This window comes from Argiope bruennichi, chromosome 7 (assembly GCF_947563725.1).
Source record: "Argiope bruennichi chromosome 7, qqArgBrue1.1, whole genome shotgun sequence".
NCBI lineage: Eukaryota > Metazoa > Arthropoda > Arachnida > Araneae > Araneidae > Argiope > Argiope bruennichi.
The window spans coordinates 44,211,708-44,229,801 of record NC_079157.1 but is presented as its reverse complement, the minus strand read 5'-3'; the positions used below and the strand labels follow the sequence as shown (position 1 = coordinate 44,229,801).

The 18,094-nt window shown below is 33.2% G+C and overlaps 1 protein-coding gene across 2 annotated transcripts in view; it reads right to left on the bottom strand.

Annotated features, from left to right (window-relative positions):
• Positions 1 to 18,094, bottom strand: part of LOC129974947 (retinaldehyde-binding protein 1-like) — a 59,321-nt gene that overhangs the window by 12,914 nt on the left and 28,313 nt on the right. For both annotated transcript variants that reach the window (XM_056087763.1, XM_056087764.1), the window contains exons 3-5: positions 10,565 to 10,810; positions 7,560 to 7,753; positions 525 to 635 (exon numbers count right to left, since the gene is read on the bottom strand). In XM_056087763.1, the coding sequence (XP_055943738.1) occupies positions 525 to 635; positions 7,560 to 7,753; positions 10,565 to 10,810 (551 nt within the window). The remainder of the gene's footprint in view (positions 1 to 524; positions 636 to 7,559; positions 7,754 to 10,564; positions 10,811 to 18,094) is intronic.

Genomic DNA, 18,094 nt, shown 5'->3' with positions numbered 1-18,094 from the left:
GTACGGAAGTATTGAAAACTCCTAGGTATACAAGTGCATAATTTTAGCTGTAAATGAAACCATTTGACGCTAGAGCGCCAACACACACACACATTCATCTTGATTACTAGAAGCAGCTTATGGACCTTAAAATTTTGTTACGCATGCATACACACAATACGCATATACACGCACATATGTAGAGATACTTTTCAGTTTAGTTATATTAATGTCCCATTTTAAAGTAATACTACGGCTATTTTGGGACAGAACTCATAATTTTAAACCGCGGTCAGATGACGAGGGCGAACCTGAGATGGCACACCCCTCAGGTTCAACTTCCACATCACACCAGAGGGAGGACGTTCGGTCCCGTCGGATTTAGCGTGCACCAGACCCGCATCGGTTCTTCAATGGAATCGGGTCTCGAACCTGAAACCCAGCGGTTCCTCAGCCTAGACCTTACCACCAGCCCCCCCCCCCCCCCGAGAGAAGGAGAAAAGAACTTTTCAGTATTAAGTCATTTGTTTCATATATATACTTACTCTTTGCTTTATCTTCTTTGAAATGATGGGATTTCCCACAACATATAGAAGCTTTAAGAGCGCAGACCCATTGATGAAGTGGATTTCTTTATAACGTCCTGGAAGACAATGCTATAAATAAAAAAAAATAGTTTAAAGTTAAAGAATTAGAAGAATTATATTAGCTTGATACTATTTTACTGCCAGTAAGCTCTTCTGAAATATTTTCCCGATATAACAAATCTTTATTACCTGAGCAATCGAAGTTAACATGTAGTTTTCTCATCTATAGCCAGAGTTAATTTTAAGAAGAAAGAAGTAAAATTCTTCCCAATAAAATTAAAAACATCAAAAGTGAAATGAATATTAAGGAAAATTTCACTCCTAAATTTTTCTCCTATTTTTTTTTTAGAGAAATAATTGAAAAATCGATAGTAAATCATTTATAAATTTTTTTTATATATAAACATCAAGAGAGTTGTAAAATATAGTAAAAAAACAACAACAGATTTGCTCGTAATATTTTAAAAACAAATCAAGAAAGAATTTCAAAATGATGTTGCTACGCTTTGATACTTGTTATAGATTAGTTGGTGCTTATACGAAATGTATACAGCATGCTAATATAAAAACTGTTAACGAATATGAGAATATTGTTACAAATGTGTAATTTTGCTACCCGGCACAAATAGTGTCATCCTGGAAAAACCGTTAAAACCTTTGTAAAATCTGTCCTGTGCGTGCTGAGCTTGGCGACCATTTGGCGACGAATTTGGCGAGTTTGGCGACTAAATGGATCATAATGGAAAGTTCGAGAAGTTTCACGATCCATCCAGTAGGAATTAAGATACACTCAGATACGTCCTGATTGGTCTGAAGATTCTAGCCCCAGAACTATAAAAGACGGGAAATCTGAAGCTGCGAAGTTGTTGTGTGGATCATCAGAAGTGTATGTATCGTCAGAAGTCGTGTGTGAGAGGAGTCGGAGTCGCCGACACGTAGAGAAACTGGAGGATTAGACAGCAAGAAAGCTGCTGAACTAGCGAGTAAATGCGCTGCATTATTACGATTAATTTGCGATATTTGTAGAAGAAAAATTTTGTAACAATATAAAGGCTGATTCCAAATTCTTGGCACAAACTTAGAAGTGAGATAGAGAAAAAGGATTCGAACAGTATTCATATAGGAAACACAAGATGAAAACTATTTGTTCAGTCATAAATACGGGGTGTCTCAACTCGAAGGAAACCAGATGTTTCATTTCAAATTTCTACACAAGTGATGATATTTTTATGGCATTTTCAACAGTGGTACAATGTATTTCAAAAATAGTTTATTGTACAGGACTGTATGGTTGGAAGTGACGTAAATAATAGATTAAAAAACGACAAAGCCTTTAATGATGGCGTCGTTGACAAGTGAAATGTTTACAAGAACTCTCAATATCGCCCGTCACTAGTGATACATGATTGACAGCGTCGATCATGTATTTCTATCTATTTCAGACAAGCTTGAGAAGCGGCAGATATTTGAGAAACGAAACCATCAGTTGATTCAACTGAAATCTCATACATTAGATGTTCCGAATGGTTCATGAAAAGCAATCGGGATGTTAAAATCGAGAAATAGATAGAAATAGTTCAACATGCTCAATTCATGGCGCCCTTAAACTCTTTCCTTTCCATTAACAATATTTCTTTTTCCTTTTGTGGTGAATAGCATATAATCCAGTTAACAACTACGCTACAAGAGCGTACATTTTTGTATCCTTGTTTTGTTACTGGACTGCGAACCACAAGGTCCCAGGTTCTATCCTCGTGCATCTCATAACTACTAAATTGGTGACCCGGACGTGATCTCTTTTCCGGGTCACCATTGTGGTGATGTTCATTTAGAGTGTTGTGTAAAGCACTTCATCGCTATTAGAAAAATAAACTCTTTATTTCACTAACAACTATCGGAACATCACTGCTTAGCGCCTGTATACATAGAACGGGGATTCCCCGGGCGAAGTATTAACATAGATTCTATTAGGGAAAGTAGATAGGTAACGCTTTAGAATAACATGAATGAAAGGTGGCGCTACGATCGCTACACTTTCATTTCTTATTTCCTGTGTTTGCGCTTTAACATATCATTTGCGTTCATACATTCCTATTACAATAAATTATTGTTTTAAATAGTCGCCTAGATTATTGGATTTTTAGGCTCTTAATTGTTAATATGGGATGTATTTCTTTAAAAAACATTTCACCTTGTATTTTAATACGACTAAAACACATCAGTTCAATTAAAACAGTTTACTGCAAATTACAAAATGTAAATATTACTAAATAAATGCTGAAGTAACAGTTTTACTTCGTATTGAATGATAGGCGAAAGCACATGCTTGAATGTTTTGATGGAGAGTTTGAATCCTACCATAGCATTCAAAAACATTGCTTCAGATAGCTTATCAAACTGAATTAAAAATATTAAAATTAAATGAAAAATTGTAAGAAAATGAAATTTATATCATAAAAAAAAGCAATCTTTTCAGTCTAATATAATGAAAAAAGCATTTTTATTGGATAATTGTTTTGGAAGATATGAGCATAAATTTTCCGTAGGCAAGTCATAACGATTATGGCTAGACTTAAGATTAGTATAAGAGTGCCAAAATTGCTATTTCTAGCTAAATATCATGGTGACAATTTTTATTGTAACTTTAAAAGCCGTTTATGAGCATTTCTCGTATATACCAAGGATTGTAGATTTGTAGGGAGTTTTTTTTGGACGATTGGCACGATTTTGATATGCTTGGCGAGAAACGGTGCATTAATCTTATCACGATTAGTGATCTGGAAACATTAAGCCTATTTTTGTACTTCATAGAACGTTTTGTTTCCCAGTTTTTTCTTTTCTTAATTTCTTTCATATTTTCTTTCCTCTGACTGAATGTCCTCTTTGGTGACATGAGGAACTATCTTCAGAACACACGTAATAATATTTTGCAGCACCAGAGCATTTGAACCAGTACAACTGCAAAAATGCTCAATGAACGAAGCACTCTGAAATTCGTATAATGTTTTGTTTACATTGAACTGTTGCCATTCGATAATTAGTAATAAGCTCGATTTCTGTGAAGAGTACGTTAGCGTACTACCGAAAATTTCATTAAACTATCTTCACTAGTGTATCAGTTGAATCGAAACATCCTATATTCATGATTAAAGAAATGGACTGTGATCTGAGTTTCCTATCTAAACGTTATCTGTATCTGTCTCCTCTCCAAGTTTGTACCATGAATTTGGAATCCCCCTGTATATTCATCAAATAGACTGAGCAAAAAAGAAAACATTGGTTTGTAATAGATTGGACATGGAAGCAACATACTAATTCTCCTGAAATGAAGACTGGCCATTAATGAATTTAACATGCACGGTTCTGCTAATTCGCTTCTTTATACCATGGAAATACAAACAAATCTTCTTAAATTTGCTCGTTTTTATATTTTCATTGCAAATGTAAGCTTTTGATTGCATTTGGAGAGCTAACATATATTGAAATGGTAACTTTCATTTCATCTTCAACTGTTCTGCGTCTATTGCGTTATCACTTGATTGTTTGTTTCCTGTTGAATGCAATCAATGATACCATAGGGTCTGTAACGTATAATTCTATCTTGCACAGTGGTAAATTTCAATGAAACTTAAGTTTTGACTTTTATTTATAAATTTAAAATGATTTAATAATGAATTAATATATTTTCGATTTGATGTTGATAATTTTATTAACGGGAATTCAAACAAAGGCATTTGTTTATTATATTTTAAATGTAAATTTAGCCCTTAAAATATTTTATGAATGATTGGCAAAAATTATAAAATTTATAAATTAGTGGCGAAATTCTATAAAAAAAACTTATAAATAATATTATCTATACTTATATAAAGCTCAATGTGTGTGTGTGTGTTGGCGTATACAGGCTAGGCCATTTGACCTACAGCTACCAAATTTGGTATATGTATACCTTAGAGGTCGGGAATGTGCACCTGAGGTCTCTTTTTTTGAATTTTTAATTAGAATTTTAATTATTAATTAAAAACTAACTTTCCCGCCAAAAATCTTTTCATTTTCACCACCGCCAAATGAGTAAGGCTCCGGTTTTTTTCTTTTTTTTTCTATTCCTCAACAGTAATGAGGCTAGGGTTAACATTTTTCGTCCGATTATTTCAAACGATTCTGTTTATTTTCTTAATGTTTTATGCTTTTAAAATTAAATATTGTTAATTAATCCATGATTCAGATTCATTCTGAAGTACTTTTGAATTAAAATAACACAGAATAAAGGAAATTAAAAATGTATAATCAGCATAGCGTTACCCCAACTGGCGTAGAAAAATTCACGCATTTGCGTTACAGTAACTGGCTTTGAAAATTCACGCATGCGCATTCTGTTCTGATTGTTGACAATATTATCAACGGATGATGCTTGATTTAAATTATTTTTAGGTTAGTTGCATGCTTTTGTAATTGTATTTATGTTAGTTATATATTTTTTGTATATGCTTATAGTTTTAAGTACATCGTACTTTAAGTAGTTTTTTTAAACCTGTTTTCGACCGATTATTTTAAACGATTCGTTTTATTTTCTTAGTGTTTGATGCATTTAAAATGAAACATTGTTAATGAATCGATCTGGTCATGATGAATCTGAGAAATTTTGTTGACAAATTCTTGAGATATTACATAAATTAAGAAAGATATTCTTTAGTGCCCATAAAGTTTAAACGCTCAGTGACTCTGTTATCAGTAATCATATTATAAAAAAATGCTTTGTTTCAGTAAAAAATATTATTATATTAATTGAAGATTAATTCTTTCCCCTTTAATTTAAAGCATAAATTCTACGGAAGCTCACAGAAAATTAGAGAGACACATATTACGTTATGACTGAAGGCCTTTATAATATTATGAGCGAATTATATGACTCTCAAAATTTGAAGTTTTAAAATATTTTGATGAAGAATCTGTTAAAGTAGGAATTGCGTAAAATATTTAATTATTAAAATTTAAACGAACATGAAGATTGGCGAACCAGCTGGTCGCCAAAGGCGGCTAGTATAAAATAATTGCCTTGAAAGTGACAATCAGTGCTGAAGCAAGTGAGTAAAACTAATCGCGATGTTTAATACCATACGTAGCAGTTTCATTCTTTCATATTACTTTCTTTAAATCTAGGAATCTGACAAATATTTGGGCAACTTCACGGCTTATTTAAGATAATCAAATATATATTTAGGAAGAATTCTTCTACCCAACAATACATGTTGAGGAACACTTGATGTCAATCGAAACTTTTCCGAATCTTCGGCCAAATTGTCTGACCTGTTGAACAAAACAAAGGTATTCGTTTTTAGTATAAATAGACTGTTGCATTATCTTTTTCTTTGTTTAATTTCTTTTTAAAACAAGTAACATATAAAAAAAATTTAAGTCAATTCCTACTTATTTTCTTATATTATTTATATATATCTTATATTATTTATGATCGGGTGCCGTGTCAGTAATCTCAGAGCTTGGGGACAAACTTGGAGACCATTTTGCGACATGGCGACGGACTTGGCGACTTTGGCGACCAAATAGAAATTATTTGGCAAATTTAATTAATGAATTAATATTTGAAAAAAAAACTGTATTAACATCAAGTGTCATCCATTACAAGTTTAGAAAAATGCATTTGAACTTGAGTGGATAAATAAAAAGTATTTTATTAACGATTGAAAATTTGAACAAGACATATAAATATATATATTGTATGTAACATTATTTTATGTGAAGCAGAATGCAGTTTGAAGACAGTGAAGATACTTTTAATTTCGTGACGTCGTTTTATTTGATTTTGAAGAAGCAGGCATATGTACAAGCGATGAGGACACAGAAAAGGAATGAGGAAAAAGCTCTTGGACATTTTATCCCTGGTCTTATATAACCTATGATTTTGATAGGGAAAACATTTTTTCATAGTACTAATATATTACGAGATTTCGATAGGGATTGTTACACGCGTGGTGAAGGCAGGGGAAACACAGGGAGATTTTAAAAAAGAATTTGCCTGATCAGTGGTATTTTTGCCTCTTCACGCGCAGTGTGGGAAAGTTAGATTTTAGCTGATTCAACAATTTAACAAAGCTTCTCTTGAATTAATTAAGTAGAGACAGTGGAATTGGATCACGAAATAAGAGAATATTTTAGAATGAAATTACTATGGGCTAAATTAAGATCAAATCTTGAAAATTAATTAAATTGAAATTAGAGTTTAAATAGCATTACATATACATAAAGGGCGAGTGTAAACTAATAGTAGGAATTGAAAAAACATTCTTTCATATATTGTTTTGAGTTGATTAATGTAATAAATAGGGAAAAAATTATTGAAATTTGAAGCATACAACACAAAAAAAAAAAAAAAATCCCGTGACGTTTTTAAGATGCCGCAACTCCCTACCTGCACAACGTGATAGCTTTTCCAACTGAAGGTTAACGTAACATTTATTTATTACATCTTAATAAGTGCAATTCGTATTAAAACAGCTCGAATCAAAACTTTAATAAAAATTAATGCATATGAAACTAAAAAAGACTTTTTTTTTTTCATATTTCCTGGTTGATATAAATTTTCAGGTTTGCTAGTTTTCTTTTACCATAATTTTCTAAAGGTATAACATTTCTGAACGATTCAAATTTAATTCTTAATTAATTCATTTTTAAATTTATGATATCGTTATGTTCTCTACTTTTAAATTAGCTTACTGTTATAAGTCTCGTACTTTTATTTCCACGAAAAGTCTTGCTAATTTAGTTTAGTTGTATTAACGTCCCGTTTTAAAGCAACACGAGGGCTATTTTGGGACGGACCTCATAATTTTGAACCGCGGTCAGATGACGAAGAGGACACATGAGCTGGCACCCCCTTCTCCAAGCTTCCAAACCACACCCACCGAAAAGTCCAAAATATTGAAAACTTCTGTCGTTTAATAATTATACTTATGATAAGATGATGAGAAGCCTTGCCAAGCCGATGTGGTATTCCAGGTAGATATTCTGTGGAGTGCAGCATCTCAGATGTTTCATATTAGTATCCTTGAAATCATGAATGAGCTTGAATCCATTGATTTGTGTCACTGGGTCTCTGAGCGTTTGCAGGAACACAAAAAGGAACATTCTTTTGAAATTTTCTATTGGAAACTCCTCCGGGTCCCATTTGCCTACAATAAGACGGAAAAATATAGAATTTAGTAAGAGAAATTCTATTTAATTATTGAAATTATTATTACGATAGTTAGAGTTATTTATGATTGTTTTTGCTTACAAGTTTTTCTATATGTAGAAGACAAAATTAGATTTGCTGATTTCATTCTAACACCATTCGAAGGCCGGGATAGCCTGGTTGGTAGAGCGTCGGATTCGCGTCCCTTAGGTTGCGAGTTCGAACCCCGCTGGCCGAAGATTCCCCGCGTGCTTGGTGGCTGATCTGATGGTTAAATCTGTCGTGGTCACAAAGTCCTCCATGTAATACCACTAGGGGTATTAGATCAGGGGTGATCGTTCTCTGATTCAGGTCTAAATTACGATCTGTGAATGAAGTCCGCCCCGTAAAAAGGGTTGTGGTGTGTGTGTAGCTAAGTCGTTATCTTGGCGTTCATAGATGGCGCTACTATAGAAACAAGAAGCGCTCCCCCTCAGGCTTAAATCGGCTGTCTTCGAGCAGCGGGCTTGTCCATGGCAAGTGCCATAAGAAACAACAACACCATTCTAGAATTGAATGAATCAGAAGCTGAGATATGAAATGATTTGACTGCGAGAACGATTCATACAATGTATCCATGAATGTTGTACAACCAGTGGCTCCAGTGGGGATTGGTTATGCTCTCAGCTTACGTAACGTTAAATGGGTCTTTTGCATTAAAGACAAAATGGCCCTTCAAGAAATGTATTTTGTATTACAATTTTCCCCAAATCGAACTATTAGAAATTAACATTGCAGCAGAGAAAATCTTGGAGAATAGACACAAAATTAAAATCTTCATATAAGCTTGTTTTCAGCACCATAGGTTCCCAAAGAGGGTGGTGCTGCTCCCCATCCTTCATGGATGTTGGAGTCTTCCATGAGGTGGTAGTGAATCTAGATTTACCACATTTTATTATTTGATATTTAATTTTATGGTTTGGTTTGGTTTGATGGAGTTTATTGGCGCACGAACCATTTTTGATTGACATAGGGTGAGATTTAATCTTATTTTAAATTTTTTAAAAGTTTGTTTCTCAATTGCATCATTTTCCTGGACCTGTCAACCTGTAAAACCTACAAAAAATCTGATAGCGTGTTAAAACACAATCTAAAAGTTATTTAAGAATCAAATCAAAAAGTAAAAACCAATCATTTTTAAAAAGATAAAAAGATGGGGATAGGGAACTTTATGAAGAATGTCTTTTAATTTGATGTGGGGAGAGTGAAGGCAGCGAATGCGTTCATTGCTAAATTGTGGACATTCTAATAAGATTGAGAGAACCGTCATAGGACACTGACAGGATACTGTACATCGGGGTGCGGGTTCCCCCAACAGCAATTTTATGGAACAGGAGGTGTTGGAATATTTTTCCTTGCAAGAGAAGAGAAGACTAGAAATACCTGTCTGATGCCACAGATACAATAAAAATTTCTTCAGTCAAATCCAAATTTGTATTAGACATAGTTGCCATACGTAAAGTGTTAAATTCAAAATCATGTACAAAAGTACATTTTGGAAAGATTGGGAATGAAAGACTGGTTGATTATTTTAAGGAGATGGCTTCCGAATGCGATCAGGTATCCAACTTCTTATTTCTATATCTAAACAAATTTTTAAACATCGTATTCGTGAGAAATTTAATGATTTTGAATGCATTCTTGTCCATATTATTGGAAGATTATATCCGCAAAAACTATAATTATCAGTTAATAAAAAAGACCTTCATTTATCCAGGACATAGGAACTTTTTCATATTTATTTAGTTTTTGATTTAAACAAAATTCTACTTATTTTTGAGATACTTTATTTCAAAAATAATTGCTAACAACTAACAGTGGTTTGAATTTTCCGATTTTTTTTTTGTAAGTAGATATTAATAAGACCTGTGTCTATTGAGCATATAAATAAAGTAAGGTCAAAAAATTTAAAATTTGTTTTAGAGATATATTGCTTGAAATTTAAAAAAAAAAATAGTATGATGTTGAATGTTTGATTCCTTTTCTACAAACTCTTGTTATTTTATATATTTTATGCAATTTAGTTAGTATTCGTTTCTGATTTCTACATTATTTCATAATATGACGTTTGAATTTAATACCGCTATTTATTTTTAGAGCTATTATTTTTATATAATACAGCTTTTTATTAATTTTGGATTGTTAATATTTCGCATTAAAAAGTGTTCTTTGAAGTTGTTTGACTGAAAATTCTCAAAATGACAGTATGTCAAACAATCCCCAACAACTTTTTGCAGCTTTGGTCATAAAAATTATTTTTATCCTATTTTTAGTTAGGTTAATATACAGAGTATACAACAAATTTTCAAATTAGAAATAGATTAAATTCTAGTTATTGATGCTTATTTTTTATATCGACTTATTAAATGATGATGATAACCTGATAATACACCGACTTATTAGATTATACACCTGATGTTCAACGAAATAAAAATATTTTTAGTTTTTTTTTTTTTATTATTTTTGATGTTCTGTTCGAAAACAAGACTAAAAGCGATTTTGGACAAAAATCGTAATTAATCTGAATATTTTCATCTGTGGTTAGACGACGAGGATGTCCCCTGAGCTGTCATTGCCCTCATTTAATTTTTGTTCCCTATTGGAGAGTGAACACTGGCCCACGATGTCAGATTTGACGCGTACCAGGTTTATACATACGGCGGAATTTTGGCAGAGTTTGGTTTCTAACTTCCAGCTTCGAGAATAAGACCCTAGCACTAGACCATTGCGTTCTAAAAGTTGTCTGAAAAAATAATTGAAATATACTTACCAAGTTCTATTAAAATGACTGCACACCCATCCGGAGTTCTTTTTGGAAGTATAGAAAAACACTGAGTTGAGGGACTGGAATTGAACAGGTCATCTTCAATGCTTTGGAATAAAGAGCTGTAATTTCTTCGAAGTTTGATTAAATTCCGCAGATGGGGCAGAGCTCTCGAAGCGTCGTGTTTCGCATGTCTTAGAAAGAGCCACAAGAAATCATCTTCAAAATCTATGCCAGTGAAGGTTTTATCAGCTGCATAGAAAAAAAAGGCGTGGAAAACTTCAATACATAAAATTTTGCTTATTAAAATTGATTATAAAATTAAAAAGCACAGAGTGTTTTTTAAAGTTTATCGATTCAGAAAAGGGATGGACGATTACAAAACCAGCGGGTGTGGCCTCCCATAACTTTCTTCCAAGCTATTTAATAAAGTGTTATAATTCTCCTCCTCACATAAACTGTGGACCTTGGGTAAGGCAGAGAACTTCTTGCATGCCATTAGCGTTCAATATTTTCGAAATATCAACCATTGGCGTGAATTGGCGTCTTTCGTATGATTCTTGGGGATTGTTTTGGCGATTAATCTATGGCAGGCGATTAATATTATCCGAAAAATGATTGTTTTGGTGATTAATAATATCCGAAAAAGGATTGTTTTGGTGATTAATAATATCCGAAAAAGGATTGTTTTGGCGATTAATCTATGGCAGGCGATTAATAATATCCGAAAAAGGATTGTTTTGGTGATTAATAATATCCGAAAAAGGATTGTTTTGGTGATTAATAATATCCGAAAAAGGATTGTTTTGGCGATTAATCTATGGCAGGCGATTAATAATATCCGAAAAATGATTGTTTTGGTGATTAATAATATCCGAAAAAGGATTGTTTTGGTGATTAATAATATCCGAAAAAGGATTGTTTTGGCGATTAATCTATGGCAGGCGATTAATAATATCCGAAAAAGGATTGTTTTGGTGATTAATAATATCCGAAAAAGGATTGTTTTGGTGATTAATAATATCCGAAAAAGGATTGTTTTGGCGATTAATCTATGGCAGGCGATTAATAATATCCGAAAAATGATTGTTTTGGTGATTAATAATATCCGAAAAAGGATTGTTTTGGTGATTAATAATATCCGAAAAAGGATTGTTTTGGCGATTAATCTATGGCAGGCGATTAATAATATCCGAAAAAGGATTGTTTTGGTGATTAATAATATCCGAAAAAGGATTGTTTTGGTGATTAATAATATCCGAAAAAGGATTGTTTTGGCGATTAATCTATGGCAGGCGATTAATAATATCCGAAAAATGATTGTTTTGGTGATTAATAATATCCGAAAAAGGATTGTTTTGGTGATTAATAATATCCGAAAAAGGATTGTTTTGGCGATTAATCTATGGCAGGCGATTAATAATATTCGAAAAATGAACTTGTGATTTAAATGCTTTTTTACCACTCAATTGAAATAAAAAATTGACACAAAACTCTACTTATAGTCACAAAATCTCATATAAAATTTGATATATTTTAGTAATTCCGTTTTTGAGTTATTGCGTATACATGTTTCTAAAAGTACAGACTGACAGATGGTCAATCCATTGTTGGATTTGGCTGAAACTCTGACAGGTTTTTAGACTGTTAAGTCTGTATACCGAATTTAATCAATCTAGCTCTCTTTCTAATATAGCTTCCATTGTAGTTATCGAGGCCGCGGTGATCTCGTGGTAAAGGCTCGGCGCGTGAGCTGGAGAGATTCAAGTTCGAGACCCTATTCCAGCGACAACAGTCGTGTAAGGGGTTCTGTTGTACGTTAAAACCGTCCGGGTCAAACGTCCTCCCGCTGGTGTGGTGTGGAGAGGAGGGTGCCAGCTCAGGTGTGGTCCACGTCATCTGAGCAGGGTTCAAAATTACGAGGTTGGTCCCAAAATAGCCCTAGTATTGCTTTACTACGGGACGTTAATATAATTAAACTAAACTTTGTAGTTATCGAATTTGCTTATATTCGAGCAGTCGGACAGACAGACTTTGAGTGGACTTTTTTCAAAATTTGATAGAACTCTTCAAATTAGATATAAAGGCTATATACCAAATTTCATAAATCTAATTTAAAGCCTTTTTTTTTTTTTGTAACAGACGGACATTTTCGAAAAAAATGTTTTTCGAATTCATGTTGCTATAAAAACCGAGAGATTCGTCGAAATCTGAAGTTCGAATTTTTGTATGATTCGAACATACAAAAATTCGAACCGCTTTTATAAGATAGTGACATTGAAATTTTCATAAATCTGTCAGTTTTAGTGACTGATTTAGTTGCTTAGAATGCAACACTTTTTATTTAAAATACTAGGGTTTCCAGAAAATTTTGTTAAATATGATTCTAACAGCAGAGGATCAAGATAAGAGCTAAACATTCGTAATTTATTCGAACCTTTATTGACTCAAATTGCAGAAAATATAATTATTTACTTCATTTGGACAGTTTTAGCACATGTATTTCTATTATTAAAGGTTAGCAAGTTAGCCATTGGGCCCTGAATTTAAAGGTTGTATATTAAATCATGCCTTAAATAAAGTTCATTTATTGAATTAATAATGTTGATATGATAAAAGATTATAGAAAACATTATTTTGGATTTGTTTTTTAGAGAATATTATTTATTTCATTTCATACAAACATGTGCTGAAAATTACACGTTTCTAGGTTTTTCAGTAATATTTAACTTATTTTTCGATTTGATCTTTTATCAGTGTGGTGGCAACACATTAATAAAAAAAAAAAATCCCCTCTCCAAGACAAGCGAAACGTGCTCGTGCAGGTTAAATTTTATTTTTGTTTTGCACGAATTAAATTGTTGAAAATGTGGTTAAAATTTTTTTAGAAAATTCATTAAAAATAGAAACTTAATTAATAAGGTGAAACATTGGTATCATTCAAAAGATAATTAATTCAACGCGATGTATAAACAATTTCTGTGGGATAATATTTTCGGAAGTTATCGCAAAATAACACCAAAATTTCACTTAATTTTTAATTAATTAAAATTTTAATTAAATATTTGAGCCGGTTATTTTGAAAGTGGGGCAAGTCCATTTTTGAAAAAAAATGGAGTAAATTGTAGCACAGGTAAAGCTTATAATGATATTTTTTATGTGTAAACAATTTAAAGTAACAGAAAAAAAAATCAGATTCTAGTATTTTGGAAATGGCAGTTTTAGCTCTTAACAGTATTGAAAATATGTTTATTTTGAAAGTGGTGCAAGTCCATCTTAGACTGAAATTATATTTGACAGAATATATTACGGCAAAATTTAGCTCCCTTTGCTGTATGGTGAAGGAAATGTGACCGTTTGATATCATGTCTGAAATCTAGGGTGTTTCTATGTACATCTATCTTTGTTAATGAAAATCGGTGGTCGTACAGTATTTCATTAATAATAAAAAGTACATCTTAATTTTGTGTTTCAATAATAATAATATTAAAATCGATAATATTATATTTCATAATAATAATATTAATAATAATGTTATAACTATATTATAGTTAAACAATTCGTGGTTTCTCTATCGGTATTTTTATTTCTTTTTAAAACTGCTTTCTCCAGAGGTTGCGTTGAAAATAAATATCCGCGTTTCATTTCATGTATTAAACATTTATTATATTTTCTACAATTTCGTATTATTTAAAAATAATCCTGGGGAATATACAATTAACTGGTTTCCCGGATTTACCGTTCTACCACTCCAAAATTACGATCGTCAGGTAAATTGAATGTCCTGACAACAAAAATTTGTGATCAATGATATTTATTTCATTGTCACTGGACTGTACAACGGTGTTGGAAATAAACATATTATTATCAAAACACAAAATAAGATATATTTTTTATTATTTATGAAATATTGTACAACCACCGATTTTCATTATCAAAGATAGATAATAGTAACACCCTAGATTTCAGACATGATATCAGAAGGGCACATTTGTTTCACCATGCAGGAACCGGAGCTAAATATTGCCGTAATATATTCGGCCAAAAATAATTCTAAGATGGACTTGCACCACTTTCAAAATAAACAGATTTTCAATATTGTTAAGAGCTAAAGCTGCTATCTCTAAAATACTAGAATCTGATTTTTTTAAACTTTAAACTGTTTAGACATAAAAATATCATAACAGATTTTATCTATAACTACCATTATCTAAATTTAAAAAAAAATAAACTAGCCCAACTTTCAAAATAAATGGCTCATATGGATCTGATTAGATGCAATTCTATTTAGATGCGGATCTAATTTGATGCAGATCTGATGTGGGCCTTATTAGATGCAGATTTGAATATATCTAGTTATTTACAGCTCTAAATAGATGCAGTTATGATTAGGGCCTAATAAAATGCAGACATGATTCAGATCTGACTCAATACAGTTCTATTTAGATACAGGCCTAATAAGATGCAGTTCTATTTAGATGCAGACCTAATTTTGGATGATAGATCTGATGCGGGTCTAATTATATGCAGGTCAGATACAGACCTAATTAGATGCAGATCTAATGAGATCTGCTTACATATAGTTATAATTAGATGCAGATCTAATGAGATCTACTTACATATAGTTATAATTAGATGCAGATCTAAATAGATCTTGTTAAATGCAGTTTTGATCAGATGTAGATCTAATAAGATGCAGGTCTGATTCGGGCCTAATCAGATGCACACCTGATTCAGCAGATCAGACTAGACACAGTTCTATTTAGATGCAGACCTGATTCAGATCTGATTAGGTTCGGGTCTATTTAGATGCAGTTCTACTTAGTTGCAGTTCTGATGCAGGCCTACATAGATGCAGACCTGATTCAGATCTAACTAGATGCAGTTGTATTTAGATGCAGACCTTATTCAGATCTGATTAGGTTCGGGCCTATTTAAATGCAGGTACTGATACGGGTCTAATTAGATGCAGACCGGATTCAGATCTATTTAGAGACGGCCCTTATTATATGCGGATCTCATGCCGGCCTAATTAGATGCACACCTGATTCAGATCTGACTAAATACAGTTCTATTTAGATGCAGACCGGATTCAGATCGAATTAGATGTAGATCTATTTAGATATCGATCATATTAGATGCAGACCTCACACAGGCGTAATAAGATACAGACTTGCTGCAGGCCTAATTAGATGTAGTTGAATTCAGATGCGGATCTATTTAGATGCAGATTTGATGTGGGCCTTGTTAGATGTATATTTGAATATATCTAGTTATTTACAGCTCTAAATAGATGCAGTTCTGATGTGGGCCTAATAAGATGCAGATCTTATTCAGATATAATTAGATGCAGATCTATTTAGATGCGGGCCTAATGAGATGCCATACTATTTAGATGCGGATCTCATGCGTGCTTAATTAGATGCAGGACTGATGCTGGCCTAATTAGATGCAGGCCTGATTCCGATCTAATTAGATGCAAACCTGATGCAGATTTAGACATGGATCTAATTAGATGTAGATCTGATTCGTGCCTAATTAGACGCAAACTAGATGCTTGTCTAATTAGATGCAGTTCTACTTAGATGCGGATCTAATTGGATGATAAATCTGATGCAGGACTAGTTAGATTCAGATCTAATTAGATCAAGTTATATGCAGTTCTACTTAGTTGCAGTTCTGATGCAGGCCTAAATAGATGCAGACCTGATTCAGATCTAACTAGATGCAGTTATAATTAGATGCGGATCTAATTAGATGCAGACCTGATTCAGATCTAACTAGATGCAGTTATATTTAGATGCGGATCTAATGCATACCTGTTTCAGAGCTGATTAGGTTGGGGCCTAATTGGATGCAGGTCAGATACAGGTCTAATTAGATGCAAACCGGATTCAGATCTATTTAGAGACGGGCCTTATTATATGCGGATTTTATGCCGGCCTAATTAGATGCACACCTCATTCAGATCTATTTAAATATGGATCGTATTAGATGCAGATTTCATACAGGCCAAATAAGATGCAGACTTGCAGCAGGCCTAATTAGATGCAGTTCTATTTAGATACGGATCTAATTAGATGCAGATCTGATGTGAGCCTTTTTAGATGGAGATTTGAATATATCTAGTTATTTACAGCTCTGAATAGATGCAGATGTAATTAGATGCAGTTCTGATGCGAGCCTAATAAGATGCAGACCTGATTCAGATATAATTATATGCAGATCTATTTAGATGCGGGTCTAAGAAGATGCAATTCTATTTAGATTCGGATCTAATCAGATGATAGATCTGATGCGGGTCTAATTATATGCAGGTCTGATGCAGACCTAATTAGATGCTGATCTAATGAGATCTGCTTACATTTAGTTCTAATTAGATGCAGATCTAAATATATCTTGTTAAATTCAGTTCTGATCGGACATAGATCTAATAAGATGAAGGTCTGATTCGGCCTAATCAGATGCACACCAGATTCAGATCTGACTGATACAGTTCTATTTAGATGCGAATCTAATTATATGCAGACCTGATACACATCTGATTATGTTCGGGCCTAATTAGATGCGGTTCTATTTAGATGCAGGCCGGATTCAGATCGAATTATATGCAGATCTATTTAGTTATGGATCATGTTAGATGCAGACCCCACACAGGCGTAATAAGATACAGACTTGCTGCTGGCCTAATTAAATGTAGTTGAATTTAGATGCGGATCTTTTTTAGATGCAGATCTGATGTGGGCCTTGTTAGATGTATATTTGAATATATCTAGTTATTTACAGCTCTAAATAGATGCAGTTCTGATGTGGACCTAATAAGATTCAGACCTTATTCAGATATAATTAGATGCAGATCTAGTTAGATGCGGGCCTAATGAGATGCCATACTATTTAGATGCGGATCTCATGCGCGCTTAATTAGATGGAGGACTGATGCTGGCCTAATTAGATGCAGGCCTGATTCCGATCTAATTAGATGCAAACTTGATGCAGATTTAGACATGGATCTAATTAGATGTAAATCTGATTCGGGCCTAATTAGACGCAGACTGGATGCATGTCTAATTAGATGCAGTTCTACTTAGATGCGGATCTAATTGGATGATAGATCTGATGCAGGCCTAATTAGATCTATATGCAGTTCTACTTAGTTGCAGTTCTGATGCAGGTCCAAATAGATGCAGACCTGATTCAGATCTAACTAGATGCAGTTCTATTTAGATGCGGATCTAATTAGATGCGGACCTTATTCAGAGCTGATTATATTTGGGCCTAATTAGATGCAGGTCCGATACGGGTCTATTTAGAGACGGGCCTTATTATATTCGGATCTGATGACGGTCTAATTAGATGCACACCTGATGCAGATCTATTTAGAAATGGGTCGTATTAGATGCAGATTTCATGCAGGCCTAATTAGATGCAGATCTGACGAGGAGCTAATTTGATGCACTTGCATGCAGTTCAGATTAGATGCAGACTTGATGCAGTTCTATTTAGATGCGGATCTAATTAGATGCAGATCTGATGTGG